Source organism: Sapajus apella, unplaced genomic scaffold, assembly GCF_009761245.1.
Source record: "Sapajus apella isolate SASKATOON/1434 unplaced genomic scaffold, GSC_monkey_1.0 scaffold12, whole genome shotgun sequence".
NCBI classification, from domain to species: Eukaryota; Metazoa; Chordata; class Mammalia; order Primates; family Cebidae; genus Sapajus; species Sapajus apella.
The window spans coordinates 16026102-16041339 of NW_022436952.1; the positions used below are offsets into that span (position 1 = coordinate 16026102).

Below are 15238 nucleotides of genomic sequence, written 5' to 3' on the forward strand. Positions count from 1 at the left end.
GAGGGCGCTCAGCTTTACCCAAACCCACTCCGACTTTTGTTCTCTGTCTTCCTTCCCTCCCAAGCCAGAAACCTGTCCTCTCTTCCCTTGGGCCACCATCGCAGGGCCTCCTAAAGGCAGATCCTGGGCAGGGGAGAGGGAACAGGGAAAGCAGGCAGGTGGTTGGATGGCAAGGGTCGCTGCCGCCCGGCCTGGCCTGGGGTCCTCAGGGGCTTAGAGTCTGGGTTCAGCCCAGGCCTCCCCTCCTTTTCCCCTTCAGTGGCCTCCAGGCTCCTCTCCTGCTCACTCCTCCTTTCCTGACTTCTTTAAGAAAGCTCGGGGGACCTTCTTCCTTCTTGAGGGGGAGCAAAACCCAAGCCTAGCACACCCCTGGCATGTGTCAGGCAGGGACCCAGAATCACTGGAAAGAGTGGTGGATGGGGTAGGAGGAACGGCTGCCTGCAGACCACAGACCCGTGAGGCTCTGATGAGAAGCGGGGCGCCTGGGGCACCGCCTCCACTGTGTGCCCTCCCCCGCCACTCCTACTGGCTGGGCAAATCCCAGCGTCTCAGCCGCCTAAGTGTCTTCCCCGGAGGTGAGATTATCTCAGCCTGTGCTGGACACCGCCTTTTCTCCTCCAACTTTTCCTCCTCCAACCATGGATGCCGCTTTGCTCCTGAACGTGGAAGGGGTCAAGAAGACCATTCTGCACGGGGGCACGGGCGAACTCCCAAACTTCATCACCGGATCCCGAGTGAGTGGGGCCCCTCCGGAGCAGATAGGGTCCCCAGAGCAGGTTTCCACGGTCCAGGTGTGCCCAAGGCACTGTAAACAGCTTTCAGCTTTGCCCCAAAACATCCAGGCAGTCCCAGCCCTGGGCCTCTGGGGAGCTCCCAGCGTCTACGCCTTCACGGGGCATTTCTGGTACTTTGCAGATTCCACTTTTAGCATGAGCTGAGGGGAAGGACTTTTAGGAATTTTCTGGACAAAGAAAAAAGGGGGCCTCAGGGGTCTTGGCATTTGTCCCCAAATGTGGGTTGGGCTTCCCTGGTCTCAAGGGTGTTTCTGTGGGCTTATTTGAGGAAGGATTTCCGGACAGTCAGGGCTGTGGGGAGTGGAATGGGGTCCATAGGGAGGGGGTGGGCTCCTCATCCCTGGGGGATGCAGGCAGAGTGGAGGTGTTTCGGGGCTGTGAGGCATCTGATGGGGTGAACTGAGTGAGCTGACCGAAGACACCTGGGAGTTGGTGGCCGGGAGGTGGCTTCTGCCTGACCTGGAGAGGTGTCTAGAGCAGAGCGCGCTGTCTCGGTGACCAGGTGATCTTTCATTTCCGCACCATGAAATGTGATGAGGAGCGGACGGTGATTGACGACAGCAGGAAGGTGGGCCAGCCCATGCACATCATCGTCGGGAACATGTTCAAGCTGGAGGTCTGGGAGATCCTGCTCACCTCCATGCGGGTGCACGAGGTGGCCGAGTTCTGGTGCGACACCATCGTAAGTAGGCCCTGCGCCCAGTTCTCTGGGGCTGGTCTCTTCCGGGCTCACCCACCTGCTTGGGGGAGCTGCTGTGTTTGGGGAAAGCTGGGACTGAAACAAAGCCCTGAAAAGCCAATCCTGCAACCTCATTCCCCATTGCTGTGCGTGCGAAGATGGAGGGAACAAGGCCTGGAAGGGGCAGCCTGGGCCATGGCTGGCTGGTGGGGTGTGGGAGCAGGGCTATGCCCAGCAGGAGGGAGCCGGCTGCTTCACAGTCCTCACGTGTGTGTGTGTGTGTGTGTGTGTGTGTGTGTGTGTGCACTGCAGCCCTCAACTTCCCGGGCTCAGGTGATCCTCCTACCTCAGCCTCCAAGTAGCACGCCACCACGCCTGATTTTTGTATATTTTGTAGAGACAGAGTTTTTCCATGTTGGCCAGGCTGGTTCTGAACTCTTGGGCTTAAGCAATCCTTCCAACTGGGCCTCCCAAAGTGCTGGAATTATAGGCGTGAGCCATCATGCCTCACCCAGTCCTTGCTTTTCATACAGTGTGATTCAACCTGGAGATTATTATTATTATTATTTTTTGAGACAGAGTCTCACTCTGACACCCAGGCTGGAGTGCAGTGGCACGATCTCAGCTCACTGCAACCTCCGCCTGCCTAGTTCAAGCGATTCTTCTGCCTCCGCCTCCAGAGTAGCTGGGATTACAGGCGTGTACCACCACACCCAGCTAATTTTTGTATTTTTAGTAGAGAGAGGTTTCACCATGTTGGCCAGGACGGTCTCAATCTATCTCTTGACCTCGTGATCCACCCGCCTCGGCCTCCCAAAGTGCTGGGATTACAGGTGAGAGCCTCTGTGCCTGAGCTAGATCTGGGGACTTTGTTATAGAGTATGATTAGACCAGCATTGGTCACTTTTTTGCCCTCTTCCTCACGTTGCAAGTTTCCCCTCTCTATTTATGGCACTGCATAAGTTACTCTTATAAGTTAGCTTCCTTGCCTTATGGCACACCCACTGACCTTTAGGCAATGTTTCTTATGGGAACTTTCAAACAAAAACAAAAGTCAACAGAAAGTATAATGCACTTCTAAGAACCCAGTGCCAGCCACCATCAACCCACGGCTGGTCTTGCTTCGTCTTCCACCCCACCCACTTCCCTTCTTTGTCCCGCATGGTTAAAGTAAAAGCCAGGGAGCACATCACTTCATCTGTAAATACTAAAATTTGTATCTCTAAAATATGAGGATTTTTTTTGAGACAAACTCTTGCTCTGTCATCCAGGCTGGAATGCAGTGGTGCATTCCTCCATCTCCCGGGTTCAAGTGATTCTCCTGCCTCAGCCTTCCGAGTACCTGGGACTACAGGCACACCATGCCTGGCTAATTTTTGTATTTTTAGTAGAGACGGGGTTTCATTATGTTGGCCAAGCTGGTCTCGAACTGCTGACCTCGTGATCCACCCACCTTGGCCTCCCAGAGTGCTGGGATTACAGGTGTGAGCCACTGCACCTGGCCAGATATGAGGATATTAAAAAAACTTGACCATGACATCATTATGAAATCTTTTAAAAACTCCAGTAATTCCTTAAAGCTGTCTAATATCCAGTCACTGTTAAATTTTCTCTGGTTGACTCCTCTTTTATTCTTTATAAATGAATGAGTTTGGTTTGTTTAAATCAACAACCAAACAAAGTCCCCACATAGTGCTTTGTTGATGTGTCTCTCAAGTCTATTTTTATCTATACGTTCACCTTCCTTTCTTCTATTCTTCCTTGACATGGATATGTTGAAGGAATGGGGTCATTTATCCTGTACAAGTCCCACATTCTGATTTTCCTGGTACGTTGCCATGAAATTGTCTAACATGTTCCTTTATTCCCCATGTTTTTGATAAATTGAAAGCTGAGTCTAGAGGACTTGATAAAATTCAGATTTTTTCTCTCTCTCTTTTTAAAAAAATCTGCTATGGATGATAGCATACACTTCCCTTTGAGAGAAGTCCATGACACCTACTTGTCTGTCTTACGGTGATGTTAAGAGTGATTGGTGAGTGTGGGTGTTGAGAGCCTGATCCATCCATTCCAAAGCTGCCCCTAGACTTTCACCATTGATGGCAGATACCCAGTCTCATTATTTCATCAGAGGCCACTGACCTTTTAAGTGAGCATTTCGGGGACAGTTTGAACCTGTTCTGTCTTTTATTAGTTGTGTGATCTGGGGAAGTCCCTTCTTCTGCATGCTACTCTATTCCTTCATTTATAAATAAACAAAACTCTAAGTTAAGGAGTTGTTTTGGAGATTAAATGATATAACATATGAGGGCAATTAAAACTTAGAGCTATTATTTTGAGCTAGAATTTTTTTTCCCCAAGGCGGAGCTTTACTCTGTCACCCAGGCTAGAGTGCAGTGACACAATCTCTGCTCACTGGAACCTGTGCCTCCCAGGTTCAAACGATTCTCCTGCCTCAGCCTCCTGAGTAAATGGGATTACAGATGCCCACGACCACACCCAGCTAATTTTATTTTGTATTTTTAGTAGAGATGGGGTTTCATCATGTTGGACTAGGCTTGACCTCAGGTGATCTACCCACCTCGTCCTCCCAAAGTGCTGGAATTATAGGCGTGAGCCACAGTGCCCAGCCTGGAAAACATTTTGAGATTAACTTCTTCACTTTACTAATGAGAAAACTTAAGACTCCAAAAAAAGGAAAACTTGTAATGGCTCAAACAGGTTAAGAGAAAAGATCTGGGTGAGACACATGATTCCCTCTTCATCCTGCACGTGTTTCTCACAATGTCTAATAGAGTTGGGCTGCAGTACCATCCTCTGCCAGTAGGTGATCCCACCCTACATGTTATTCATTTCTTCACTCATGTAGCACATGTTTGTTGAACATCTTTCCTTTGTTAACAGTCCCAGTGTTTTTCTTCCTTCTGATGTTTTTAACTTAAAATCTGTTTTATTTTTATCAGGTCAAGGCTTCAGAAAATTGGCTTCTTTGTGATTTTAGTGAGTTTAAAAATATATCTATTGACTTTGCTTAGAGTGAGGGACTCCTGTACTTCAATTCACGCCATATGAGAGGCAAGGCCTGGCTGCCACCAAGAACCCCCTCTTCATAGGATACATGTTCATTAACACATGACAGCTGAGTGCATAGAAGGCTGTCAATAAATTCTTGATTAGATGATTGATTTGTTGTTTGCAAAACCACAAGCTGTGGTCATTCCCATAACATGGGCATGGCTTTTTGTTTCCTGTGGAGTGTGTGTTCCTTTGTCCACATTGATAGTCACATGAGTGCACTGCTCTTATCACAGGCTGAACTTTTTTTTTTTGAGAAGGAGTTTCCCTCTTGTTGCCCAGGCTGGAGTGCAATGGTGTGATCTTGGCTCACTGTCACCTCTGCCTCCTGGGGTCAAGTGATTCTCCTGCCTCAGCCTCCTGAGTAGCTGGGATTACTGGTGCCCACCATCATGCCTGGCTAATTTTTTTTTTTTTTGTATTTTTAGTAGAGACAGGGTTTCACCACATTGGCCAGGCTGGTCTCAAATGCTTGACCTCAGGTGATCTGCCCCCTTGACCTCTCAAAGTGCTGGGATTATAGGCATGAGCCACTGTGCCCAGCTGGTAACTGTTATACCATAGTAACTATAGGTTTTCCCAATCTCCACATCCCTCCCATCTCCTTACCCCAGCCCATGGCTGCCATGATTGTGCACATACACATACACGCCCCCCCCCCCCACACACCCCTTCTAGAGTTATTTCTTCACCTGCACGCCCACCTCTTATCCATCCACCTGCTTGCCCAGGCATCAATTCATCCATTCTTCCCTTCAATCTTCATTCATAATCCAGTCTTTCATCACTATGCATGCATCCATCATCTCCTATCCATCTCCTGTCATTCATCTATCTATCTATCTATCATCTATCTATCTATCTATCTATCTATCTATCTATCTATCTATATCTAATTAGAAAACATTCACTGGGCACCTCCTTTGGCCTGTGCTGTATGTTAGGAATGAAACAAGTGAAGCTTCTAGCCCATAAGGAACTTGAATTCTGGAGGAGCACACACCTAAACAACTGTAATGCAGGGTAGCCAGTGCCACAACATAGATAAGCGAGGGCAGTGTGCTTTGGGACCACAAAAGCACGCTCAGCTTGCTTGGAGCCATGGGGTGCCGAGCTACGGGCTGCTGAGTCAGGGCTGGGGTGCTCCCTCCCTGCAGCAAGCTGGTTCTGAGGCTCTCCCTCCCTTGGTGCAGCTCTAATCCCAACAGGCTCAACAGCCATCTGCTCGTCTCTTCCACGAAGAGGCAGAGGCATTTCGGGCTAATCCCAGCTGGTGGTGCGATGGGTGGGGTGACCTCTGTCTCTGCTGGTGACCTGGAGGCAGAGCTGAACTGCTGCACGGAGTTTCATCCGCTTCTCTTCCCAACAACATGTTGCATGTGGGGCCAGAACTGGGTCATCTCAGAAGCCAGTCCAAGGAGATGGGTTCTCAGAGAGCCTAGTTGGGGAAATTGAGGCCCAGCATACATACGGCATGACTCGCTAAGGCTGCACAGCTGATTTTCCCAGCCCCTCTTCATCCCAAGAGTGGCGACCTCAAGCTCCCATTCTGGCTGAGGCTGTGATGAGCCAGACCCATATCTGCACCATCTCATTTAGTCCCTACAGCAGCCCTAATACCAGACAGGAGCAACCCAGGGAAGTGAGCTTCAGAGAAGTACAGAGACCCGGGCTCACTGCTAATCTGCAGCAGTTCCAGGACACCAAAGTGACTCTCGGACCCTGGAGGCCTGCTCCTTCCACTGTGCCACACTGCCCTTCCTGTCAGTCATAGGCTTCACAGAGCTCAGAGTTTCCTTGGGGCAGAGATGTGTTGCAGTGGACCACAAGGGCCAGAAGAGGTAGCCAGAGGCTAAGAGCATATGGTCTCTGGGCCAGGTTTGAATCCTGACTGCATATTTCCTAGCTGTGTGACCGTAAGTAAGTTGCTTTGCCTCTCTGGGCTGTGGTTTCCTCATCCGTAAAGTGGGTATAATAATGCCTGCCTTCAATTGTCATAAGGATTAAAGGAGCTCATGATGGTGTAAAGTGCTTTGCCTGGCACACAGTGAATCACAGTTAGCATTAGTGGCATAGTGAGGTGGCAGGATTCCTGCCAGGAGGGGCTCTGAGTGGAGGCCTTTTGTGGCCCACCTAGCTCTCAGCAGGTAGCCCAGATGCCATCTGTTTCTCTCCCCAGCACACAGGGGTCTACCCCATCCTGTCCCGGAGCCTGCGGCAGATGGCCCAGGGCAAGGACCCGACGGAGTGGCACGTGCACACGTGCGGGCTGGCCAACATGTTCGCCTACCACACACTGGGCTATGAGGACCTGGATGAGCTGCAGAAGGAGCCTCAGCCTCTGATCTTTGTGATTGAGCTGCTGCAGGTGGGGCTCGGGGTAGGCAGGGCTGGAGGGCTGTGCCAGCACCAGAGAGGGACAGCGGGCATCACGGGCACCCCCTATCCCACTGACCACTGGACAGTGCCCTATTTCTCTTTAGAGAATCAGAAAGTGTTCATAAACCACAGGGGAATATGAACTTGGAAAAAAAAAAGACCTCTGCTTTTTCCATTCAAAAAGTCCATTTGGTGCTGGGCATGGTGGCTCATGCCTGTAATCCCAGCACTTTGGGAGGCCAAGGTGGTGGATCACTTGAGGTCAGGAGTTCGAGACCAGCCTGGCCAACATGGTGAAACCCAGTCTCTATTAAAAGTACAAAAATTAACCCGGCATGGTGGTGCATGCCTGTAATCCTAGCTACTCAGGAGGTTGAGGCACGAGAATTGCTTGAACCTGGAAGGTGGAAGTTGCAGTGAGCCAAGATCGCGCCATTGCACTCCAGCCAGGGTGACAGAGTGAGACTGTCACTAAAAAAGAAAAAAAAAAAAAAAAAAAGAAAAGTCCGTTTGGAGCCCATTTTTAAAAATGTGACTCATTTTCATTTTGGAGGTATTTTACTCCAGTGCAATGGCGCAATCTTGGCTCATCACAACCGCTGCCTCCCAGGTTCAATAGATTCTGCCTCAGCCTCCCGAGTAGCTGGTATTACAGGTGTCCGCTACCACACCTGGCTAATTTTGTAGGTTTAGTAGAGATGGGGTTTCTCCATGCTGGTCAGGCTGATCTCAAACCCCTGAACTCAGGTGATCCATCTGTGTTGGCCTCCCAAAGTGCTGGGATTACAGGTGTGAGCCACTGTGTCTATTGATTATCCACTTTCACTTTTTTTCCCAAGAGTTTAAGATTATAACCTCCTCCTTCCTGTGGTTTGTGGATTCAGATTTGGTTCTCAAGTAGTGGGAGAGGCTGCATGGAACTCCCCACATCCTTCCACCTAGAGCCCCAGAGTGACTGACAGACCATGTTTGTGGATTGGTGGGAGAAGGTTATGGCCAGGATCAAGGTCACGTTGGGACTCAGCTATGGCCAAAAACGAGGCTCAGCCTGAGAGCTATGTGGGTGAATAAAAATAAAATGAGAACTGTGTCACTGTAGGGCCTTTACAGGCTTACTGTCACAGTCAGCTGTGTGGTCTGTGCACTGCGCAAGGTGTACCGGCATCTCCTCCAAGGTGCTCATTATAGACCTTGTATATTGGTATTGCTATAATGACCATTTTCCAGCAGATGGCAACAGTGCATTGTTCTAACAAAACAAGTATTCCTGACAATTTTTTTTTCCTTTTTTTTTTTTGAGACGGAGTCTCACCGTTGCCCAGGCTGGAGTGCAATGGCGCGATCTCAGCTCACTGCAACCTACACCTCCCAGGTTCAAGTGATTCTCCTGCCTCAGCTTCCCGAGTAGCTGGGATTACAGGCACGTGCCATCATTGCCAGCTAATTGTTTGTCTTTTTAGTAAAGATGGTATTTTACTGTGTTAGCCAGGATGATCTCAATCTCCTGACTTCGTGATCCATCCACCTTGGCCTCCCAAAGTGCTGGGATTACAGGCGTGAGTCACTGCGCCTGGCAACAATTTTCTGAATATTAGAAGTGAAGTGTCTTGAAGAACGGGCACCTTTTCCTTGTGTGCACAAAGGCACTGATTTAGGGCAGGGTTTTTGGCCTTGTTGCTTCTTTCCCTTGTCTGTATGCAATTGACCAGCAAGCATGACTTCAGGGAGACATGCCAGGGCCCACTTTCTCTGGTCCCTGCTGGGGTGAGGCCCCCGGGGTTCCTTCCTCAATGACCTGCAGCTCTGGGGCCAGGTTGACGCCCCGAGTGATTACCAGAGGGAGACCTGGAACCTGAGCAATCACGAGAAGATGAAGGTGGTGCCCGTCCTCCATGGAGAAGGAAATCGGCTCTTCAAGCTGGGCCGCTATGAGGAGGCCTCGTCCAAGTACCAGGAGGCCATCATCTGCCTAAGGAACCTGCAGACCAAGGTGGGAGGCTGTTGGCAGGGGGTGGGAAGTGGGGCTGACTCTGGGGGACCTGCCCAGTGCTGGCCAGGGTGGGGCGAGGGTCAAGCAGCAGCCTGAGGTCAAGGCTGACCTTCTTTCTGGGCAGGAGAAACCCTGGGAGGTACAGTGGCTGAAGCTGGAGAAGATGATTAATACCCTGATCCTCAACTACTGCCAGTGCCTGCTGAAGAAGGAGGAGTACTATGAGGTGCTGGAGCACACCAGTGACATTCTCCGGCACCACCCAGGTGCGCAGGGCTGGAGGGGTGGGCAGCAAAGGGGCGCCCAGCCCAGGGCCACAGAGACACCTGTCACAACCTCCCTGGACTTTCCTTTCCACCCCACCAGGGCACCGAACTTTGCCTCCGCTCTGCCGGGTTTCCCAGAGCGTGTTACTGAATCTTGGGTGATCGATGGGCCGTGCTTGGTGTGGGGCCTTTTGTTTTAATGTGTATTTGAACGCTTACCAAGGAAACTCACCAAACTTGTGATTTCAGTGGAACAGTAAATAGGCTTTTAAAAAAGAGGGGCAATCAATATAGATAAAAATATTATGTCGATACTAGTACAGGTGGTGTGAGGATACGGGGCCGCTGGCACTAGTATTGACTTAACACTCCGACAGCGCTCACAATAACAACATCCAGAACTTCGCTCATCCATCAGGCACAAGTCCTCTGCGTTGATTATCTCATTTAATCCTCATAATCCTCGTAATCACCATATGGGGGAGGTGCAGGGAAAGGGCCTGAAGGTTATCTAATTTAGGGAGTGTCTATAAGAAAAAGAAAACAAAGTTAAGAATATAAAGTCAATCACAGGGCCTTGAAAAGGAGAGGAGGAGGTACTGCTATTATGATCATCATCTTCATCTTACAGTTGGGGAAACCGAAGCACGGGGGGTACAGAGAGTTTAAGGATCACGACGCGGCTAAGGGTCTTGTAGGCTGGTGAGTCCCAGCTGGGCGGGGGCTGCCTCTGAGGCTGGGCAGGGGGGCTGCAGCTGTATGCTCCCCACAGGCATTGTGAAGGCCTACTATGTGCGTGCCCGGGCTCACGTGGAGGTGTGGAACGAGGCCGAGGCCAAGGCAGACCTCCAGAAAGTGCTGGAGCTGGAGCCGTCCATGCAGAAGGCAGTGCGCAGGGAGCTAAGGCTGCTGGAGAACCGCATGGCGGAGAAGGAGGAGGAGGAGCGGCTGCGCTGCCGCAACATGCTGAGCCAGGGGGCCACGAAGCCTCCCGCAGAGCCACCTGCAGAGTCATCCACAGAGCCACCCGCTGAGCCGCCTGCAGGGTCATCCACAGAGCCTCCCGCTGAGCCGCCTGCAGGGTCATCCACAGAGCCACCTGCAGAGTCACCTGCAGAGCCATCCCTGTCCCCAGGGCACCCACTGCAGCACTGACCCCCTGAGGCCCACGGCCAGCCTGGCACCCAGGCAGGGAGCAAGTGGCCCAGTCACTTCTGGCTCAATTGACCAGGATTGTGGTGTTGTGTTTTGAAATTTAAAATTAATCTTTGAAATCAAAATCAGACACGCCTATGGTAAAAAAAAAAAAAAATCCAAAGGGCACAGAAGAACTTACGAATGAATAAAAGTGGTTTTCTCCCCTACCCGTCCCATTCTTTCCGTGCCATGGTTTTAACTGACACTGTTTTTTGTTCTTCTGGTAGTTTTCTCTATTTCCAAGTAATCTGTTTAAACCAGTTTCTCCACCTGTTGATTTTACCCCGTGTCAATGACAAATGAGGATCTGATGCTCTGATCCTTTCTCATCCCTGCTACCCCTCCCTGTCTCCCCATTTTGGATAGTTACATTTGCGGGTCATTTCTTGGTTAGTTTTGCAACTTTATGCAGGACACCTAGAACTCTCTAGAATCCCACTGACTTTAATGGGTCTTGATGTAGGGTGAGCAAGCCCCAAAACTGGAGCTTAGCCTGAGTGGGTTCTTGGCTTCCCCCAGGAGAGATTTCACGGGCAAGCCACTGGTAGGGCAGAAGAAAACAGCTGTGGCCGGGAGTGGTGGCTCACGCCTGTAATCCCAGCACTTTGGGAGGCTGAGGTGGGCAGATCACCTGAGGTCAGGAGTTTGACACCAGCGTGGCCAACATGGTGAAACCCCATTTCTACTAAATATACAAAAAATTAGGTGGGTGTGGTGGCATGTGCCTGTAATTCCAGCTACTCAGGAGGCTGAGCCAGGAGAATAACTTGAACTAGGGAGGCAGAGGTTGCAGTGAGCTGAGATGGCATCATTGTACTCCAGCCTGGGCAACAAGAGTGAAACTTCATCTCAAAAAAGAAAAAAAAAAAAAGAAAAGAAAGTAAAAAAAATATAGCTGTCTTGAAGCTGCAGTGTTACAGCTTCATGACTGACCCTGTAGAGAAGGGCTACCCCATAAAAGCAGAGAGTGGCAGTTCAGGGCAGTTCTGCAGTCAGATTTATACCCACTTTTAATTACATGTAGATTAAGGAGCAGTTTAAACAACAATTTCTAGGGGCACTGGGTGCAGTGTCTCACGCCTGTAATACCAACACTTTGGGAGGCCAAGGCGGGTGGGTCATGAGGTCAAGAGATCAAGACCAGCTTGGCCAACATGGCGAAATCTTGTCTCTACTAAAAATACAAAAATTAGCTCGGTGTGGTGGCGTGTGCCTGTAATCCTAGCTACTAGGAAGGCTGAGGCAGAAGAATCGCTTGAACCTGGGAGGTGGAGGTTGCAGTGAGCCGAGATTGTGCCAGTGCACTCCAGCCTGGGTGACAGAGCGAGACTCTGTCTCAAAAAAAAAAAAAAAAATTCTGGGGAAGAAGTAACTTCTGGGTCCTGGGGTCATTGCCACAAAAAAGGGTGGAAATGCCAGGGTGTCACCATGGCAATGGGAAACTGACATGGCACCTGGTTGGCATGTCTTATGGAAAGCTGCTTCACTTGCCCCTGTTTTAGCTGATCTTCAATTTAGTCTAGTGTCCAAACCCCACTGCCTTCCTCAGGCTGGTGACCTCCTGTGTCTGCTGAGCATGGCAGTGCTGGAATCTTCCCTTCCCACTCCTTCCCTCCTCTTGATCCTCCCTAAAGAAGGAAGAGTAGGAGGAGGTGCTGTCACACTGGTGACATCCTCTAGCACCATCCAGGTGCCTGGAGTGGGGCAGGTGGTGACGAAGTATCCGGCCCAGCACCACGTAGTCAACTGCCAAGGCCTTCCTGGTCTTCTCTTCTGCCCCAGAGCTTGTCTCCACCCAGCAGGGGTTCCCCAGCACTAACTGCATCCCCAAAGTTCTGATGTACTTTACTTTTCCATCACCCCTGTTAACATCCATTTTCTGCTCTGTAAGCAAAACTAAGTCTTCTGTGCTTTGTCCACAGGTTGACTCTAAAATCTGAAAATCAATAAACAGCATTTGCGTGACTGTGGCCGTGTACGTGTTTTTCCGCAGGGCCTAGCGTGATGCCTCCACTGCATGGTTTTCTCTGTGGTTCCAATTTCGTGACCCCTGGGCCACCAGAATGAGGGTATTTCTGGCCCTGTCCATTTTCTGTATGTAGCTGTCCTACCAGCTGCCCTTTCTCTTGGGGATGAGCAGCAACAGTCCCCCCTCATTTGTGGCGGGAACGTGGCCTGTGGGCTCCCTGGTAGGAGGGCGGTCCGAATCCAGCCCTGGCTCCTGCTTGGTCCTGTCTGGCTCATCCTGTGTGGACATCTCCCCTTCTGATGCCTTTGGATGTTTGAAAACAGGAAAAAGGGGATAGAAACCAGGGTGCCCATAGCATGTGGTGGGAGATAGGCTGGAGAGAGGGTGCACAGGGACCCCTGTCCTAGTGTTATGATCCTCCAAAGGCAGAGCTGGGCCCACAGAACCACTGTTCAGAAACTGCTGCATCCCAAACCCCATCTTCCTCCAGCAGAGGAGGTGGGATGCAGACGTCAGGAGAGATGCAGGCAGCCTCCCCATCCAGGGCTCTAGTTGCTGCCTGGGCCTCTTTCTGCTCCCTGAAACCCAGCCTAAAGCAAGGGCCTGGCTGGCCAGGTCTGGGCGGGCGGTTGTAATAGGCTGCAGGGCCTCTCTCTCAAGGGTTTCTTTCCTCTAGATCCAGCCAGAAAGCTTTGTTTTCAAGTTGCAAGCAGGGGGCAGCAGAGAACAAGCAAACAGGTCCCCGGGGCAGGAGATGGCAGCTTTGGGCTCCAGATCTGGCGGTTTTCCATCAGCCCTGACTGTCACTGACGGCTGCAGGTCACCAGGTCAGGCAAGCTGTGGACAGGGAAGAAGGCCTTTAGAACCACGGAATGAGGCTGCCAACAAACTAGGTCCTCGGAGGCAACTCAGTCCCAACCCTTTGTACAGATGGGGAAATTGAGGCTTAGAGAGGGGCAGTAGATCTAGGATTAGCATCAGGTTTCCAGGTGTCTGGGCTGGGGCTTCTATTTTTTTTTGAGACAGAGTCTCGCACTGGGGCAGGCTGGAGTGCAGTGGCACAATCTTAGCTCACTGCAACCTCAGCTCCCTGGGTTCAAGTGATTCTCCTGCTTCAGCCTCCTGAGTAGCTGGAATTACAGGTGCCTGCCACCACTCACAGCTCATTTTTGTATTTTTAGTAGAGACGGGGTTTTACCATGTTGGGCAGGCTGGTCTCGAACTCCTGACCTCATGATCCGCCTGCCTCGGCCCCCCAAAGTGCTGGGATTACAGGCATGAGCCACCACACTCTTTTTTTTTTAAAAAAGCTACACTGCTGCCTCCTACACCAGATGCTTCACACGTGGATATGATGCATTTTTTAACAAAGGAGAAAACGTGAAACTTGTATCAGGCAGCAGCCTGGGGCATGCCAATTGCCTTTGTTTGGGAGCAGCTGGAAGGATCAGCATGAGAAGAACCTGTGGGGTTTTGCAGGCGTCCCCCCCACCGCCCCCGTTTGGCCTGGCGTGTCCTCAGGAATCATTACTGGTTAATCAAGGCATTTGCTCCCAGGGAGGAGCCACCATTCTGACCTCTGGAGTTGCCAGAGACCCTGAGACCAGGGAGTCCTTTGGGTCAGTAGTAAGGGGCTTAGTGGCCCAAGAGACACCCCTTCCCAGGGCATTGTGCAGGGGTAATCATTTCCCATGGTGGCTGCAGCAAATTATGGCAAAATTTATGGCTGAAAACAACACACCAGTATTCTCTTACTGTTCACAAGGTCAGGGATTCTAAACTAGGTTGGCAGGGCAGTGTTCCTTCCAGAGGCTGGAGCGGAGAGTCCATTTTCTTTCCTGGCTTTTTCAGCTTTTAGAGGCTGCCTGGATTCCTTGTCACGTGGCCCCTTCAAAGGCAGCAACGTAGCATCTTCCACTCTGCGTCCCTCTGCTTCCGTCATCACGAGGCTTCTGCAGGTCCTGACCCTCCTGTCTCCCTCTGATAAGGACCCATCTGCTTACATTGTCCCCGCCTGCTGGTTTATAGAGGCTCATCTCCCCACCTCAAGGCCCTTAATATAATCACAGCTGCAAAATTCCTTTGCTTAGAAAGTAACCTATCCACAGGCTCTGGGGATTCGAATGTGGGCATGTTTTATGGGGTGCATTACACAGCCCATCACTGCCGGTGAGTCCGCGTGAGTCTCCAATCTGTCCTTTGCCTAGATGCTCTGTGTCCTGGAGGCTCAGCCTACAGATGTCCCAGCTCCTGAGTCCTCTGCCCTCCCGCTGGGTTTGGCCGGCAGAGGGCAGTGGCATGATACCTGGTTGCCAGAGGATGGCACTGGAGCATTTGCTTCCTGGATTCCCTCCTTGCTGGGCTGAGGTGTGGTAGGGGTTGTGCTTTTTTACTTGTAGTCACAGCAGGTGTCCTGGGTCACAGCTCTCGCTGGTCTCCAAGCAGATCCTCCTCTGGGTCCTGCAGCCTTAGCGCGGCAATGGCCTCCCACTCCCGCTCCTCCCCGCTAGCTCCCACCATTCTTTGCTGGCTCCTCAATTCCTCCCCCATCTTTATTCTGCCTCTGTGGCTGCCCCGTTTGCATAGGCCAGCCGCCTGTTGACTTCCAGCCACTGCCTGAGCAGGTATCACATCTCCGCCATTGTGCAGGCAGCAGAGGAGAGCCAAGGAGCTGAGAACACACACCGTGTCCCCAGTGCCTCAGGGCTGTGGGCAGAATTGGAACTTAGGCCCAGATGCCACACATGGGCATTAGTGCTGGCATTTTCCAGCCCCTGGGGCACAGCTGCCTCCAACACCCTTATTTGATGCCCTCCATGGCAGATCCACGTTCTGGGAGAAGTTCTTACCAGAAGTGTTAGACAGTCTCTGCCTCCTGGGTTCAATCAA

The 15238-nt window shown here is 51.2% G+C and overlaps 1 protein-coding gene across 4 annotated transcripts; it reads left to right on the plus strand.

Annotated features, from left to right (window-relative positions):
• The first annotated feature begins 470 nt into the window (after positions 1–470).
• Positions 471–11259, plus strand: AIPL1 (aryl hydrocarbon receptor interacting protein like 1). Of its 4 annotated transcripts, none has more exons than XM_032280149.1 (7): positions 471–734; positions 1297–1476; positions 6728–6916; positions 8741–8917; positions 9042–9183; positions 9956–10207; positions 10292–10579. In XM_032280149.1, the coding sequence occupies exons 1-7, from the start codon at positions 639–641 to the stop codon at positions 10336–10338; spliced, it is 1083 nt and encodes a 360-aa protein (XP_032136040.1). In that variant the 5' UTR covers positions 471–638; the 3' UTR covers positions 10339–10579. The 4 variants fall into 4 exon arrangements, with proteins under 4 accessions (XP_032136040.1, XP_032136041.1, XP_032136039.1 ...); XM_032280150.1 differs by having other exon boundaries at positions 9956–10193; positions 10289–10579; XM_032280148.1 differs by having other exon boundaries at positions 9956–11259.
• The last annotated feature ends 3979 nt before the right edge of the window (positions 11260–15238 follow it).

Bases quoted from the DNA above. Each gene is read 5' to 3' on its own strand.
- AIPL1 (XM_032280148.1), top strand. From the start codon at position 639: ATGGATGCCGCTTTGCTCCTGAACGTGGAAGGGGTCAAGAAGACCATT. The intron at 735-1,296 runs GTGAGTGGGGCC...CTCGGTGACCAG, and splicing joins ACTTCATCACCGGATCCCGA to GTGATCTTTCATTTCCGCAC. The intron at 6,917-8,740 runs GTGGGGCTCGGG...CTCTGGGGCCAG, and splicing joins TTGTGATTGAGCTGCTGCAG to GTTGACGCCCCGAGTGATTA.